General features: G+C 44.9%; 1 protein-coding gene and 1 non-coding gene across 2 annotated transcripts in view; one reads left to right on the forward strand and one right to left on the reverse strand.

Annotated features, from left to right (window-relative positions):
• LOC124613840 (cyclin-dependent kinase inhibitor 1C-like) overlaps positions 1 to 17,437 on the reverse strand; it is a 151,349-nt gene extending 133,912 nt beyond the window's left edge. The window contains exon 1 of the mRNA XM_047142563.1: positions 17,257 to 17,437. Coding sequence (XP_046998519.1) covers positions 17,257 to 17,437 — 181 coding nt within the window. The remainder of the gene's footprint in view (positions 1 to 17,256) is intronic.
• On the forward strand, positions 7,710 to 7,784 carry Trnas-cga. The gene has a single exon. It is a non-coding gene; the product is annotated as a tRNA-Ser (tRNA).
• Positions 17,438 to 18,157: the final 720 nt, after the last annotated feature.

Below are 18,157 nucleotides of genomic sequence, written 5' to 3' on the forward strand. Positions count from 1 at the left end.
CGGCAGTCGTTCTTCCCGCGAACCATACGCGACTGGAACCGGAAACGGAGGTAATGACAGTGGCACGTAAAGTGCCCTCCGCCACACACCGTTGGGTGGCTTGCGGAGTATAAATTTGGATGTGGATGGATGGATGTGAACAGAGAAGTCACGACGTTAGAAAACTGTAGCGAAATGCAGGAATGTTTGAGAGGGCGGTGTTGCAGCTCCAGAGTTGGATCGTTTTAGACTGATTCTATTGAAAAAAAACTTTGAACATTTCCCATCTAAAGTAAATTAGCACCCAAAGAGAGAAGTGTAGGGACACAATGTGTGTCAATAAGTGGAGCGAAAGCTTTGCTGCAACAGACGGAAGAAGCATTAAATGTGAAGACTTCTGCATTGTCACTGAGGCCTAAAAATAATGTGACGGTGCTTAAAGACTGCAGCCTCATTTCTACCTACTGCTTTTGTAGAGCTTTCCATTGCAAATCATAACAAGTGTTATATCAAAATAATGTTTTAATGCCTATTCTGTACCAATCAAAAAGTGTTGTTCCATCAAAAATAAAAATAGCAGCCTCTCTTAAAGCCAAAAAGTTTTAGTTGTGTAAACAATACCCTCTTAATTCCCCTGTAGTACCACTTAGGGGAGAGATTCCCCATGTAACTGAAAGCACATTTGTGCTAAGTGATACTCAACACCAAATAAGCGCTGTATGAAACTCATAATGCGTAAATATGCCGACAGCTTACAGGTGATTTTCAGGTAGGTGAACATCGACACATACGAGACATTTACATGTTGATGTACAGGTACCCGATATGATGCGAAAGGCCGTAAACGGTTATAAAGTGGAAACATTAGGTGTTAAAGGACATTATCTAAACACCACGAGCTGCAATTGAAACGTTTATTAACCAAATCGGTATTCGAGTGTATGGTCTATCGTCAGTGACATCTGGTAAGTAAGATAACAAACAATTACATATACAACAAGACAACTGTGTACATAATAGCAGAAACGTAAGTACAGTGGCATTCTGTGTCTCTGTATCAATGAGATGCGTGGTGGTTACTAATTCTTTGTGATACTCATCTTGAAGGTTGTCTAGGAAGCAGTCAACCATGTGGATATATAAAAATGACTATAAGATCAAATGACGACCATGTATGTATTAATTTCCTAGGATATGAAATACGTCCTGCCTCACAGTACATAGGTTGTCGTGTATCATGTAACTGTCAGTTCTTAGGCGGTGACATATATAATGTAAACATGAAACCGACAAAAAAAAAATGGTTCTGAGCACTATGGGACTTAACATCTGAGGTCATCAGTCCCCTAGAACGTAGAACTACTTAAACCTAACTAACCTAAGGACATCACACACATCCATGCCCATGGCAGGATTCGAACCTGCGACCGTAGCGGTCGCGCGGTTCCAGATTGTATCGCCTAGAACCGCTCGGACACTCCGGCCGGCTGAAACTGACACACAGGCCAACGTGTTTATATTACAGTACATGACTGTTGTATCACATGTGGCGTTTCCTTGACCCATCTTCTAAGTTAAGCCATAGGGTCAGTTTTGCCTCGCGTGATCCTGTATTTTTTCGGAATCCAAACGGATTTTCCCCGAAGTCAGTGAGCCGTGTTGTGGCTCGTGTTGGTTGCGTTGGTAGGTTGGCACCGTGTAATAGAGATAGTGGTGTCTCGTTTTCGTCTTGTGTTTACTGGTGCCACTACGTTTGCTAGCATTGTCTGTCTGCGAGTGGCAGCAGCAGCGGTTATCGATATCTAGTACCATAGTACTGTCTTTGGAAGGGCATCAAGTGTTTTCCGGGTCAGAGTGTGTCGGGTAGTTCGGTTGGGATGGGGGAGCAGCGAGGTCCGGCAGCGCGAGAGACATGCCGGGTCATCTGGCGGCACGCAAGCACTGCGGGTTCAAGGGGCTGTAGTTGCGAGGGCGACAACCTCGTTCTCCACCGGACCCAGGACGTTCGAGTGGAGTGAACATTAACCCAGTAGTGAAACCTCCACTATTTTGGGATCACACCATTTGTTCGCGCGCTGCTGCTCGCAGTGTCACTGAGACAAAGAGCAACGAGCGGAGTGTTTGGAGTTGGCGAAATTAAGTAGCCGTTATTATTGGTGAAGTTCAACCAGCCGTATTTTTCTGCCTAGTGGCCGCTAACGCCCCAGTCACCTGCCCTGGAGGTTAGCGTATTTTCGCGGCAGCGTACCTATCCTCGCTTTGCTGCTGCTGTCCAGTAAGGCGTGTAGATCGACAGCCTCCTTGATTGTGGTTCGGATATTTTGTTTCTTTTGGACTACTTTGGTCATAGTCCTTTCTTCTGCTTCTGGATGTTCTAAACACCGGATTCTGAAGGCGCAGTGCTGTCCACCGGTTCCGTCTTGCCTCGGTTGCTCCATGGTTTAGTTGATTATCATACGTTGGGTAGGTTCTGCAAGAGTGTTGACCTGCGTTTAAACTGTCACTAGTTTGAGTTGCCATCCGGTTAAGTGAATACAACTCTTGTCTGCCTGTCTCCTCGTTTACGAAATTGCGCGACTTTCCCAGGTCGATCCTTGGAGCACTGTCTGAGGCCCACTTCTCTCTCGATTTGGTCAGATTGTGATGATTGTCAATAAGGCTTTCAGCCGTGAATGCAATTTGTCTTAAGAATTTTTAATTAGATATTGTCTCTTTATAGCGAAAATTTGATGATTGTCCTTTTTTATAATATTTTAGTATCTCTTGGAGAAGTTTAGTTCGTTCTTAAGAATTTGCTGTCCAGGTCTTCAGCTGTCAATTTTTTTTTATTTGTTACTATTGGGGCCTTCTGCCGACAAATAGGTTGAATTTCTGGTCAATAAGGCCTTCAGCCGTGAGTGCAACTTGCTTAAGAAATTTTTTATTAGACATTGTGTCTTAACAGTCTCATTTGATAATTGTTCCTTATTGTCAACCTGATGTGCAATTGTTTTCAAATCAAGTGTACGTGAGTTTAAAAAAAACTGAGCAACCAACGGTAACTGAATGCTGCATTTCCGTAAGTCCCATGTATCAGTCAGCTTCTACTAATTTTTCTATTTTTACGCAGATAATTCAAGACAATTTTTGCAACCATGAGCTATCAAACTGCTAGTTCGATAATATTAACATCTATCGGCACGTGCTTACTTTGGAATTGGAATTATTGCATTCTTCTTCAAGCCTCAGGATATTTCACGTGTGTTATATATATCTTGCATGTGAATAGTTTTATTACGGCTTGTTCTCCTAAGACTCTCAACAAAATTGAAACCATGTCGTCGATCCCGGGAACCTTGTTTCGACTTAGCTCTTTCAGTAGTGAAATGCAGGAGGATCTGCAGCGAATTGACGCATGGTTCAGGGAATGGCAACTGAATCTCAATGTAGACAAGTGTAATGTGCTGCGAATACACAGAAAGAAAGATCCTTTATCATTGAGCTACAATATAGCAGGTCAGCAACTGGAAGCAATTAATTCCATAAATTATCTGGAAGTAGGCATTATGAGTGATTTAAAATGGAATGACCATATAAAATTAATCGTCGGTAAAGCAGATGGCAGACTGAGATTCATTGGAAGAATCCTAAGGAAATGCAATCCGAAAACAAAGGAAGTAGGTTACAGCACACTTGTTCGCCCACTGCTTGAATATTGCTCACCGGTGTGGGATCCGTACCAGATATGGTTGATAGAAGAGATCGAGAAGATCCAACGGAGAGAAGTGCGCTTCGTTACAGGATCATGTAGTAATCGCGAAAGCGTTACGGAGATGACAGATAAACTCCAGTGGAAGACCTTGCAGGAGAGACGCTCAGTAGCTCGGTACGGGCTTTTATTGAAGTTTCGAGAACATACCTTCACCGAGCAGTCAAGCAGTATAGTGCTCTCTCCTACATATATCTCGCGAAGAGACTATGAGGATAAAATCAGAGAGATTAGAACCCACACAGAGATATACCGACAAACTTTCTTTCCACGAACAATACTAGACTGGAATAGAAGGGAGAACCGAGAGATGTACTTAAGGTACCCTCCGCCACACACCGTCAGGTGGCTTGCTGAGTATGGACGTAGATGTACATGTAGATGTACTTTGTCAGACTGTTCTTGTAGTATCGTATCTCCCACTTCATCTATTTCCTGTTCCCTTTCCAAAATACTGCCTTCGTTTCCCGTGTAGATCACCTCTGTGTATTCTTTCCAGTTTTCATGGTTCCCTCCTTTGCGTAGCACTGGGTTGTCATCTGAGCTCTTGAGTACAGCTGCTTCTTTTTCCTCCAAAGGCCTCTTCATTCTTCGTATAGGTGATAACTAGAGACCGGGTTACATGCGTCATAAGAATCGTAAAAATACTCACGCAGATATGCATGAAAAATGCTTAAAATGCATGAAAAGTGTATAAATATGTAAGATCAAATAATAAAAGAACGTGGTAGTTACTGCGTGATTTAACTCTCGAAGTGTGCACATCAATTACGAACAACAGCGCCGGCCACGCGAAACATCGATACATTTAGAACACTGATATCATTTTCTGAATGCTCTCTGGTACAAGGTAGGAAGGAGGCCTTTCTGGGATTATTTTCTAAAAATTTGCAAAATGGGGACGCGTACTGTGTTTCAAGAATTGTTCCTTCTTTGCTATTGTTGTCGGTAGCAAGCGGAAACGACGCGAGTGAGTCGCAGCGCAACAGTCGATATGTACAGGACCAACTTCAAGATATATCGCACGCAGAGCGGAATGCTCAATAACACCGTAATATTTTATTTAAAAAACAACATACAATCATGAATTTTTGAACAGCATTGACTTTTAATTAATACTATTGGACCAAAGCATCTTTTATAATTGTTTTACATTTTTCTGCTATTGAACATAAACGACCAAGTACTGTTCCAAATTTTCGGTAATAAGATTGTCTCTTCGATCACTCAATACACTTTTATATGCAGAAGAGAACAGTTCTACATCAACTGAAGTAACTGGGCAGTATGTGAATGTCATTGCTATGTCGGCACTTACTGTTTCCGGTAAAAGTTCAGCTGTCTTATAAATAAAACTATCAATTAGGCACAAGGGTTCAAAGCTTGGGATATTGTTTAAAATATGTTCAAACTTTTCTTTAAGTTTTCTCGGGATTACCTCCAGCAATGAGCAGTTCACTAGAAACATTTTATTCATTAACTGAATAGATTCGTTCAACGCCAAACCTCAAGTTTCAAGCTTTTTAATACCTGCAAGTCTATGGGAAAAATTAGTGCTAATCACAGTCTTTTTTAATACCGGAATCATTAAAAGCTTCCTTGCACTGGCAAAATTCCAAAGTCTCTGCACTATCGATATCGTTTATTACCCCTCTAATTGCCACGAAATGTTCATTGTAAAACAACACAGCTTCGATCCACGTACCCCAACGAGTTTCCACTGATTCGGGAGGTAAAGGCACATTTGGTGGTTTTTCTTCAAAGGTCTTGATGCGAGCAGGAGCCTTTAGAAACACTTTCTTTGTGGATGAAATTAGTTTATTTGCATTCACAAACAAAGAACGCACTTCTTCAGCAAGGTGATGTACGCCATGAACAAACCGTGTCACGTGAATCAAATTGGGATGAAATACACGGAAGGCTTTTCCTGCTTTGATCATATAGGGAGCCGCATTTGAATTAAACACAAACACACTTTCATCTACAATAGTTTCTGGAAATATTTTTATAATACCCTCATTCACAAATCTGGCGATCGTAGAACGATTTACTTTATCAATATAATTGCGTAGGCTTCCGCGGCCAGAGTCAGTCGACATAAAAGTTCTCTGACCGAAGCGTTGGCTTTTCTACAGCAGCAGTAGTTTTTACATTATGACGTGGTTTCTTTTTCAAGTTCTTTGCAGGCCGCTAAATAGGAAGAAGACGACTCTTCTTTTAAAGAACCAACAATTAAATTTGCAGTCTAACGGCCACAAGTGTCTGTAGTTCCGTCAACTGAAACCCAGATAATGCTGTCTTTGAGTTCATGACGAATTTCTTCCAGAACGTTTACGTAAATTGTTGATATCTAATTTTTACGCAATGTTGATTCATCTGGTGTATTTTGATTTAAGCAATATTTGCACTGGAATCCGTTGAGGATAGGGTTGTGAAGTTTATTGTGAAGTTTATTGTGAAGTTTGTGAAGAGGAATATCGCTTGCAGTGAATGCTTAACATAGATCCATGTTAAAACGACGTTTTTGGTTACCTTTGGACAAATCCCTTCCCCCCATGAACCATGGACCTTGCCGTTGGTGGGGAGGCTTGCGTGCCTCAACGATACAGATAGCCGTACCGTAGGTGCAACCACAACGGAGGGGTATCTGTTGAGAGGCCAGACAAACGCGTGGTTCCTGAAGAGGGGCAGCAGCCTTTTCAGTAGTTGCAGGGGCCACAGTCTGGATGACTGACTGATTTGGCCTTGTAACATTAACCAAAACTGCCATGCTGTGCTGGTACTGCGAACGGTTGAAAGCAAGGGGAAACTACAGCCGTAATTTTTCCCGAGGGCATGCAGCTTTACTGTATGGTTAATGATGATGGCGTCCTCTCGGGTAAAATATTCCGGAGGTAAAATAGTCCCCCATTCGGATCTCCGGGCGGGGACTACACAAGAGGACGTCGTTATCAGGAGAAAGAAAACTGGCGTTCTACGGATCGGAGCGTGGAATGTCAGGTCCCTTACTCGGGCAGGTAGGTTAGAAAATTTGAAAAGGGAAATGGATAGGTTAAAGTTAGATAAAGTGGGAATTAGTGAAGTTCGGTGGCAGGAGGAACATGACTTTTGGTCAGGCGAATACAGGGTTATAAATACAAAGTCAAATAGGGGTAATGCAGGAGTAGGTTTAATAATGAATAAAAAAAAATAGAAATGAGGGTAAACTACTACAAACAGCATAATGAACTCATTATTGTGGCCAAGATAGACACGAAGCCCACGCCTACTACAGTAGTACAAAATGAGATTTTCACTCTGCAGCGGAGTGTGCGCTGATATGAAACTTCCTGGCAGATTAAAACTGTGTGCCCGACCGAGACTCGAACTCGGGACCTTTGCCTTTCGCGGGCAAGTGCTCTACCAACTGAGCTACCGAAGCACGACTCACGCCCGGTACTCACAGCTTTAATCACACAGTTTTAATCTGCCAGGAAGTTTCATATCAGCGCACACTCCGCTGCAGAGTGAAAATCTCATTCTGGAAACATCCCCCAGGCTGTGGCTAAGCCATGTCTCCGCAATATCCTTTCTTTCAGGAGTGCTAGTTCTGCAAGGTTCGCAGGAGAGCTTCTGTAAAGTTTGGAAGGTAGGAGACGAGGTACTGGCAGAAGTAAAGCTGTGAGTACCGGGCGTGAGTCGTGCTTCGGTAGCTCAGTTGGTAGAGCACTTGCCCGCGAAAGGCAAAGGTCCCGAGTTCGAGTCTCGGTCGGGCACACAGTTTTAATCTGCCAGGAAGTTTCATATCAGCGCACACTCCGCTGCAGAGTGAAAATCTCATTCTGGAAACATCCCCCAGGCTGTGGCTAAGCCATGTCTCCGCAATATCCTTTCTTTCAGGAGTGCTAGTTCTGCAAGGTTCGCAGGAGAGCTTCTGTAAAGTTTGGAAGGTAGGAGACGAGGTACTGGCAGAAGTAAAGCTGTGAGTACCGGGCGTGAGTCGTGCTTCGGTAGCTCAGTTGGTAGAGCACTTGCCCGCGAAAGGCAAAGGTCCCGAGTTCGAGTCTCGGTCGGGCAGACAGTTTTAATCTGCCAGGAAGTTTTACAGTAGTACAAGTTTATATGCCAACTAGCTGTGCAGATGACGAAGAAATTGAAGAAATGTATGATGAAATAAAAGAAATTATTCAGATAGTGAAGGGAGACGAAAATTTAATAGTCATGGGTGACTGGAATTCGGTAGTAGGAAAAGGGAGAGAAGGAAACGTAGTAGGTGAATATGGATTGGGGTTAAGGAATGAAAGAGGAAGCCGCCTGGCAGAATTTTGTGCAGAGCGTAACTTAATCATAGCTAACACTTGGTTCAAGAATCATAAAAGGAGGTAATATACATGCAAGAACCCTGGAGATACTAAAAGGTATCAGATAGATTATATAATGGTAAGACAGAGATTTAGGAACCAGATTTTAAATTGTAAGACATTTCCAGGGGCAGATGTGGACTCTGACCACAATCTATTGGTTATGAACTGTAGATTAAAACTGAAGAAAATGCATAAAGGTGGGAATTAGGAGATGGGACATGACTAAACCAGAGGTTCTACAGAGCTACAGGGAGAGCGTAAGGGAACAAATGACAGGAATGGGGGAAAGAAATACAGTAGAAGAAGAATGGGTAGCTTTGAGGGGTGAAGTAGTGAACGCAGCAGAGGATCAAGTAGGTGAAAAGATGAGGGCTAGTAGAAATCCTTGGGTAACAGAAGAAATATTGACTTTAATTGATAAAAGGAGAAAATATAAAAATGCAGTAAATGAATCAGGCAAAAAGGAATACAAACGTCTCAAAACTGAGATCGACAGGAAGTGCAAAATGGCTAAGCAGGGATGGCTAGAGGATAAATGTAAGGATGTAGAGGCTTATCTCTCTAGGGGTAAGATAGATACTGCCTACAGGAAAATTAAGAGAGACCTTTGGAGAAAAGAGATCCACTTGTATGAATATCAAGAGATCAGATGGAAAGCCAGTTCTAAGCAAAGAAGGCAAAGCAGAAAGCTGGAAGGAGTATATAGAGGGTCTATACAAGGGCGACGTACTTGAGGACAATATTATGGAAATGGAAGAGGATGTAGAGGAAGATGAAAATGGAGATATGATACTGCGTGAAATGTTCGACAGAGCACTGAAAGACCTGAGTCGAAACAAGGCCCCCGGAGTAGACAACATTCCATTAGAACTACTGACGGCCTTGGGAGAGCCAGTCCTGACAAAACTCTACCATCTGGTGAGCAAGGTGCATGAGACAGGCGAAATACCCTCAGACTTCAAAAAGAATATAATAATCACAATCCCAAAGATAGCTGGTATTGACAGATGTGGAAATTACCGAACTATCAGTTTAATAAGTCACGGCTGCAAAATACTAACGCGAATTCTTTACAGACGAATGGAAAAATTAGTAGAAGCGGAGCTTGGGGAAGATCAGTTTGGATTCCGTAGAAATGTTGGAACACGTGAGGCAATACTGACCTACGGCTTATCTTAGAAGCTAGATTAAGGAAAGGCAAACCTACATTTCTAGCATTTGTAGACTTAGAGAAAGCTTTTGACAATGTTGACTGGAATACTCTCTTCGAAATTCTGAAGGTGGCAGGGGTAAAATATAGGGAGCGAAATGCTATTTACAATTTGTATAGAAACCAAATGGTAGTAATAAGAGTTGAGGGGCATGCAAGGGAAGCAGTGGTTGGGAAGGGAGTGAGACAGGGTTGTAGCCTCTCCCCGATGTTATTCAATCTGTATATTGAGCAAACAATGAAGGAAACAAAAGAAAAGTTCGGAGTAGGTATTAAAATCCATGGAGAAGAAATAAAAACTTTGAGGTTCGCCGATGACATTGTAATTCTGTCAGAGACAGCAAAGGACTTGGAAGAGTAGTTGAACGGAATGGATGGTGTCTTGAAGGGAGAATATAAGATGAACCACAACAAAAGCAAAACGAGGATAATGGAACGTAGTCGAATTAAGTCGGGTGATGTTGAGGGTATTAGATTAGGAAATGAGACACTTAAAGTAGTAAAGGAGTTTTGCTATTTGGGGAGCAAAATAACTGATGATTGTCGAAGTAGAGAGGATATCATATGTAGACTGGTAATGGGAAGGAAAGCGTTTCTGAAGAAGAGAAATTTGTTAACATCGAGGATTGATTTAAGTGTTAGGAAGTCGTTTCTGAAAGTATTTGTATTTAGTTTAGCCAGGTATGGAAGTGAAACATGGACGATAAATAGGTTAGACAAGAAGAGAATAGAAGCTTTCGAAATGTGGTGCTACAGAAGAATGCTGAAGATTAGATGGGTAGATCACATAACTAATGAGGAGGTGTTGAGTAGGATTGGGGAGAAGTTTGTCGCACAACTTGACTAGAAGAAGGGATCGGTTGGTAGGACATGTTCTGAGGCATCGAGAGATCACCAATTTAGTATTGGAGGGCAGCGTGGAGGGTAAAAATCGTAGAGGGAGACCAAGAGATGAATACACCAAGCAGATTCAGAAGGATGTAGGTTGCAGTAGGTACTGGGAGATGAAGAAGCTTGCACAGGATAGAGCAGCATGGAGAGCTGCATCAAACCAGTCTCAGGACTGAAGACCACAACAACAACTTTAGACAAATCCCTGCTACTGCAACTTGCTGTTGGCAGAAGTTGTTGTCGTGGTTCTTTCTTCTGCATTCCTGCAATATGAAGGCATGTATTGACATGCTGCTCTATTTGAAAACTTATTTTTGCGCGAAACGTTTTGCTCGCAGTTCGGCAACATAAAACAAGTCTGTCGTATGTAAACATTCTAGGACGGTCAGCTATCCACGAAACGACGTTTCTTTTTTCGGGTGGCATGGCGCGCAACACGTTACAAACTACACGTCGTAAACACGTTCAGCTGTGTATAAGTAAGTAGAAAGCTAAACTGGAACAAGGGACGTCAGATTAAAAGCTTGAGTAGTTTAATTCTTGCTGATGCGTAAGGTGTTACAGCGGAGGGGATTAACCGGAGGCGCGGGCTCAGGAGCACTGACCCTGCCTGCTCCTGTTGCCGCTCCTCTCCTGTCATGATTTCGCTAGGCAGAGGCCCCTCGGCTAGCGACTGCACGCAGTTCTAGGTCGCGGTCAGTCTGTGAGACATCAAAACTAGATCGAGCTGGAGACAGCCCGTCTAAACTTTTAAAAAATGGCTCTGAGCACTATGGGACTTAACTGCTGTGGTCATCAGTTCCCTAGACCTTACAACTACTTAAACCGAACTAACCTAAGGACATCACACACATCCATGCCCAAGGCAGGATTCGAACCTGCGACCGTAGCGGTCGCTCGGTTCCAGACTGTAGCGCCTAGAACCGCACGGCCACTCCGTCCGGCAAATTTTTAAAGTATTTTAAACATAGATCGAAAATATGCAATCGTCGCTTGTTTTTAGTTAAAATATTCAATAACCGGTTAAAACGAGCCAAATATTTTTATTTATTTATTTATTTTATTTATTTATTGCCATATTATAGACCTGTTACCTGATGTTTAAAACAGGTCGTACATCTTACAATATTCGTTTTTCATCTTTTTACAGTTTTCTTTCCTTTTGTTTTATCTACAACATTTACAAAGAATAATTCAAAATAACAAATATTTGAGGTTGAAATATAAATAAAATTTTGTTGTTTTTAAGAAGAATATAAAAAGAGGATAGGATAGATGAGAGATTTATTAGTACCATCACCGAGTGTGACTGACGGTGAATATCTCGGAATGGTTTCATCGAGCCGTTGACCGCCAGTCACACACACACACACACACACACACACACACACACACACACACACACACACACACACACAATGGTTATTTGTAGAGAAATAATGTTTCTTATCCTATTTGTTACTAATCCTATGTATTAACTACATTAGGTGCGCATCCTTGTACAGCATTTGGTGTTTTCTTGGCTAGATTGCCAGCAATTTGGTTATTTACTGTCACATCTCAGCTTCCTCTTCCTGTTCCTCCTCATTGTCACTATTTTCGCTGTCACTGTGGGTATCGCTGTCCATCCTCTGGAGATTTATGTTACGCTGCACATAGGCATGTCTGTTATGTCGTGTCCGCATATACTCTTCATGTGTTGTTTTTGAAATACTGTTTGTCAGTGCGTTTAATTGTGCCCATTGTTCTTCGTCTCTTATTTCTGTGTATATATCTATGTCTGTATCTGTGTAATCTAAGTGTAGCGTATGTCTATTGTTCGCGTATTACCCGCAGAAAAAGACAGTGTGTTCTGGGGAACCTTCTTCCCCGCATGTGCATGTAGGTGTCTGCCTCAGACTCACGCGGTTTAAGTGCGTGGGATAAGGTCCGTGCCCGGTTAAGAAACGTACCATACCGCGACTGGGATCGATATGTCTCATTCTCAACCGCTCCCTTATGTCAGGGAGGAAGTTGTGCAGCCTACGTCCCTTATCACTTACATCCCACTCACCTTGCCATGTATCAAAACGCCAACTTTTAAGGTGACGTGTCGTCTCTATAGGCACATCGGTTATTTTATGTACCTTATCTAGTCTCCCCATCTTTAACCATTACCTCGCAGCTCTGTATTTAATCGTGATATCTATGGGGCATATTCCGAGCACCACACACAGTGCCTCCGCTGAGGTGGTACCGAAGGCTCCAGATAGCCTAAGTAGGACACTTCTCTGCCCTCGTCTGACGGATGCTTTGTTGGTGACCACGTTCAGTCTATGTGCCCATGTGCTAGCTGCAAAGCTGAGTACTGATTCGAAGAGTGCACAGTGGTATGTACGTATGACTGGTAGAGGTAGTCTGTACTGTTTCGAATTTAGCCTCACCACTTTGTGGAGTATTTTTTCTGCTTTGTCTGTTGTCAGCCTTATGTGTTCGTGGAAATTCAATTTTTCATCTATGTGTACCCCAAGACAATTAAGGAACTTTCAATTTTAAAATGGCTGAAGACCTATTATTTAAACCTCAACTAAAAGCATTCAAATTCAAACCATCAGCTATGAGCCATTAAAATACACAACCAAATATCAATAAGAAAAGGCAGTACAGCCAGCGGCACTCAGAAGTTTCCGGGGGTCGGTCTGCAATTGAAATATTAACGCTCGCTTAGGGGAGGGAGGTAGTCGGTCCAACCAAGAGACAGTCAACGAACCCACCGTAAGACGACTTGCTTTCCACCTGACCAGTATACAAGGAACTCCATTGACAAAACGTAAAAGGCGTAGCCGCCCACAACCAAGTATGCATAAGCTGTCAAAATTTTACATAAGTGTTGGCAACGACAACACGGCGAGGAAAGGACACTGCCTGAATTTTACGTCAGCGACCAGGGCAGGTAACCGGAAAGCTAACGGCCACAAGGCAGAAAATTTCGCTGGTGCACTTGCACTTCAAATAACCAAAACACAATAAAACTCCACCAGATGGTGGCCAAACTTTCGCCAACTCTAACACTCGCTGTTGCTCACGGGAATACCCCCAACAGCCAACCATGAAAACCAATGGCTCAATGTGAACAGACTGGCTTCGGTAATTAAATCACCACTCAACTTTGATGGCCTGGATCGGCGAGTCACGAACCTCGTAGCAATCGGAACAGCTCCCACACACTCCGACACTGCGTAGAGACCACCAGCGGGCCCGGCTCACTGCGCCGCGCGGAGATTTCCTGGCTCATACACAGCAACTGACCGACTGCCGCACGTCAGCACGGAGACAGCACTAAAATAACTGAGCAGTGGACATCATAAGCTACACACACTTTCACGAACACTTGCACGAAGGACTTGACAGTACTAACGGCAGCGACTGTGCAATAACAAGGACGAATCACGAGTCGGCACAAGCGGGCAACCCATAAGCGATCGCAGGCCAACATACTCGGATATGCACTCAGCAATGTATGGAAGCGCGCAGTTAATAAAGAAAGAGCGCAGAGGGAGACTTCTTACATTCCTCGCAGTTCTCCGCCTGTTGCGATGGATGGTGCTGCAAGCAACACTGGATAACGCGCGCAAACAAAATCTATGGACATAGAGGCCGCCACCTCCATACACGCCGTTTTCACCATGACGTCATCCAGCCAATGAGAACCCGTCCACTGCTTATAAAAGCGGAAGCCTCACCGGTCCACGACATCCTCTGTTATGCCAGTCCTGCCTGGATATCTGCCCCCCCCCCCCCCAAATTCTATAAGTCCCTCCAGATCCTTGAGCGTCACGCACTCCGCCTCGCCTTCTGTATACGCCTCCCGTCCCCCACGCGGATCCTCTATGATCTCATTCCTTTCCCCCATCTGCTCCTATTCCTCGAACATATCCGCATCCTCTACACCTCCTGCCGTCTTGAACCCCCTCACCCCCTGGTTGCTCCTCTCCTCTCCCATCCCTGCCCCCTGCCACGTCTTCACCGTTGTGTCCCCCCTACCCTCCATCTCTACACCCTACATCTCCTTTCCCAAGGTGGCTTCCGTCAACTCCCCCTCCCGGATGATGCCCTCTCTCCCTCCATTTATCCCTCCTATCAACTCTGATCCTCGCTCACCCTCCTTTCCTCTGTCCTTTCCCTGGGCTCCCTCTTCCCCCCTTCCGTCCTGTTTTCTCCCCACTAAGCCATACCTCCCTTCTCCCCCCCCCCCCCCCCCCGAGTCCTTTTGTATTCCCCTCCTCTGCGAACCCACTCCCTGTCGCGTCTGCCCAGCGCCCCCCACCCCTCTTATGGGTCCTCATCCTCCATCAGCTCCTTTCCCGGCTCCCCCCTTTTCTATTTTCCCATCATCTGTCCAGTTTCCCCCCACCTGCTCTCGGCTGTGGTATGTCACATTTGCCAACTTTTTAGTGCAGTGTTCCAGTGACCGTTCAGTGTTGTTCGTCTTTCTCGTGTTGCGAACAGAAACCATGCTGTCGCTGGGTGTGAATTTTATGTCTTTTGCGAACAGAAACCAGACTGTCGCCGTGTTTTTTTTAATTGTCTGTCTATTGTTTTACCTGTCTGCTTTGTATGTATTTTCTTAGCGTCATCATCCCTCTGTTCTTTGTTTTAAGATCCACGATTTCTTTTCGCCATGTTACTCTTTAAGTCTCCGATTTTATCGCCTATTTTTATTATTTATTCTCTTCATCTTTCTAACAAAGTCTGTAGGCTGAAGAGCGGCATACTAAGCTGCTTCAGTGTAAAAGAAAAACGGTCCACGACAGTCAGTTTTATCCCTGACGAAGATGACGGGGGTAGTCATCGAAAGCTTGGGATTTTATCCAAATTTGATGTGGCAAGTAAACCGAAAACTTTTTATGTACATACACATCGTCCGACAAGACGAACGACCGATGACCAACCAAAGTGGTCCGCACTCTGGTGACATGTATCGGCAACCGTCGGGCGAGTCATGGCTGTCCGGACCTCACTGCAGCCGAGCCCCGACTGAACTTCTGCCGCTTCATAAGTCAAGCACTGCCAGGTCCGAACTGCACTGCTAGCGCCTCCCAACTCACTGGCAGATCCGAACTAACTGCTGGTACGTTCCAATTAACTGCTCGACACACGACGACCGGGAAGTAATAACAATCCAGCAAAGATAATACGGTGGAGCTCATATCGATAAGCGCTTCTGCTGCCACTCACGGGCAGGCAAGGGAGCAACTCAGTGACACCAGCAATTGAAAATTAAGATTGCGAGGTGGCAGTACGGCACAGACAAGATGTACGAGGTGCATTCAAGTTCTAAGGCCTCCGATTTTTTTCTAATTAACTACTCACTCGAAATCGATGAAACTGGCGTTACTTCTCGACGTAATCGCCCTGCAGACGTACACATTTTTCACAACGCTGATGCCATGATTCCATGGCAGCGGCGAAGGCTTCTTTAGGAGTCTGTTTTGACCACTGAAAATCGCTGAGACAAAAGCAGCACGGCTGGTGAATGTGCGGCCACGGAAAGTGTCTTTCATTGTTGGAAAAAGCGAAAAGTCACTAGGAGCCAGGTCAGGTGAGCAGGGAGCATGAGGAATCAATTCAAAGTTGTTATCACGAAGAAACTGTTGCGTAACGTTAGCTCGATGTGTGGGTGCATTGTCTTGGTGAAACAGCACACGCACAGCCCTTCCCGGACGTTTTTGTTGCAGTGCAGGAAGGAATTTGTTCTTCAAAACATTTTCGTAGGATGCACCTGTTGCCGTAGTGCCCTTTGGAACGCAATGGGTAAGGATTACGCCCTCGCTGTCCCAGAGCATGGACACCATCATTTTTTCAGCACTGGCGGTTACCCGAAATTTTTTTGGTCGCGGTGAATCTGTGTGCTTCCATTGAGCTGACTGGCGCTTTGTTTATGGATTGAAAAATGGCATCCACGTCTCATCCATTGTCACAACCGACGAAAAGAAAGTCCCATTCATACTGTCGTTGCGCGTCAACATTGCTTGGCAACATGCCAAACGGGCAGCCATGTGGTCGTCCGTCAGCATTCGTGGCACCCACCTGGATGACACTTTTCGCATTTTCAGGTCGTCATGCAGGATTGTGTGCACAGAACCCACAGAAATGCCAACTCTGGAGGCGATCTGTTCAACAGTCATTCGGCGATCCCCCAAAACAATTCTCTCCACTTTCTCGATCATGTCGTCAGACCGGCTTGTGCGAGCCCGAGGTTGTTTCGGTTTGTTGTCACACGATGTTCTGCCTTCGTTAAACTGTCGCACCCACGAACGCACTTTCGACACATCCATAACTCCATCACCACATGTCTCCTTCAACTGTCGATGAATTTCAATTGGTTTCACACCATGCAAATTCAGAAACCGAATGATTGCACGCTGTTCAAGTAAGGAAAACGTCGCCATTTTAAGTATTTAAAACAGTTCTCATTCTCGCCGCTGGCGGTAAAATTCCATCTGCCGTACGGTGCTGCCATCTCTGGGACGTATTGACAATGAACGCTGCCTCATTTTAAAACAATGCGCATGTTTCTATCTCTTTCTAGTCCGGAGAAAAAAAATCGGAGGCCTTAGAACTTGAATGCACCTCGTAAAATAAGAAAAGGCACGAACACGAGCCACGTAGACATGATGCACAAAATTAGAAAGATGCGACGCTAATCACTGTACGACCATTTCAATGAAGATGTCGAGTGGCGAAAGGCCTGTAAAATGTAAGGGAAATACCTCGAGAACTTTGACCGTCGTTTCTTCAGAAACGGTCGTGTATCTGTTGGTACGGCGAGACACGTGATCGCTTATTTTGACAACTCTTCCACTGAGCGAAGTTTCTGGAAAATCGGCTTATGGCACATGCAGTGTTCTCGTGGGCGCCTACGCTTGCAGAGTCAGCAACGGAAGAGGCCGCTAGCTCCGTTTCGGTGTGGGTAGCGGGCGCTGCCGCGCCTGGCAGTTAGACCGCCCGCGCCGCGGCGGCTGGCTTCGCTGCTCTGATGTGCGGACGACAGAGGCCGGCGGGAAGGCAGAAAAAGTTAATTTGGCGGGCCGCCCCTACCTAACAGGCGGCGCCTGGGATGCGCTGGGATGGCTGGTTGCTGGCCTGGGCTGTGCTGCGCTGGCGAAGCGCCGAACGGGGCCGCGGCGTGCCGTTTGAAGCGCCAGATTCCAGCGGCCTTTGATGTGATGCGCCGCCATCGCTGCTCAGGATTTTTCGGCCCGCGCGGATGCTGCCGCGCCTCATATCAAACGCCAGGCTCGCCGTTTATTGGAAAATGGAAATACTATTCGCCAGCGGCGCGGCGCTGCGCAGCGTGTAGCGGGCCGATGCTGCGAGGGGCTCGAGCCGGGATGCGAACGCGGGACCAGCGGCGCAGGACTAGCGGCCGGGGTATTTCCGGACGCCGCCCTTAACAGCTCTGTGACGTTCCGACCCGTGTGAGGGAAATCTCAGCGTGCTGTGGTAATAGCAAAGGGCTACGAAACAGCAGCAGTTACAGATGGTAACAGCTGTCACACTACGTGTCTGCCGCGCCACATTTCCAGTGCTGTACCACACTGTACGAGAGCAACGACAAGTACTACCAATTAGTTCGATGACTATACAATTACAGGAGAAGTTGGAATAGTAACTGACAAATAAACTTTTTCGTAGCTACATATTTCTTGCTAAGGGTTTTATTGGGGCAGTGTTCATACTGTGCAGTAGGATGATACGTAACTTAATATGTCTGTACGTAAAAAAGGCGATGTCCTCACTGACTGACTGAATGTTCATCTCCCAGACCTAACTTCTAAGGACAGAAACTTCGGATTTGGAGAAGGTGTGGAGCTTATACTGCAGGCATCGTTAAAGAGTGAACTTTTCGAAATTCCACCCTTAAGGAGGTGAAATAGATGATAGAAAAGCTTTTTGGAAATATGTCGCTGTTAATCCAAAGTCTGAAGCTATAATTACGAAAAT

This window comes from Schistocerca americana, chromosome 4 (assembly GCF_021461395.2).
Source record: "Schistocerca americana isolate TAMUIC-IGC-003095 chromosome 4, iqSchAmer2.1, whole genome shotgun sequence".
NCBI classification, from domain to species: domain Eukaryota; kingdom Metazoa; phylum Arthropoda; class Insecta; order Orthoptera; family Acrididae; genus Schistocerca; species Schistocerca americana.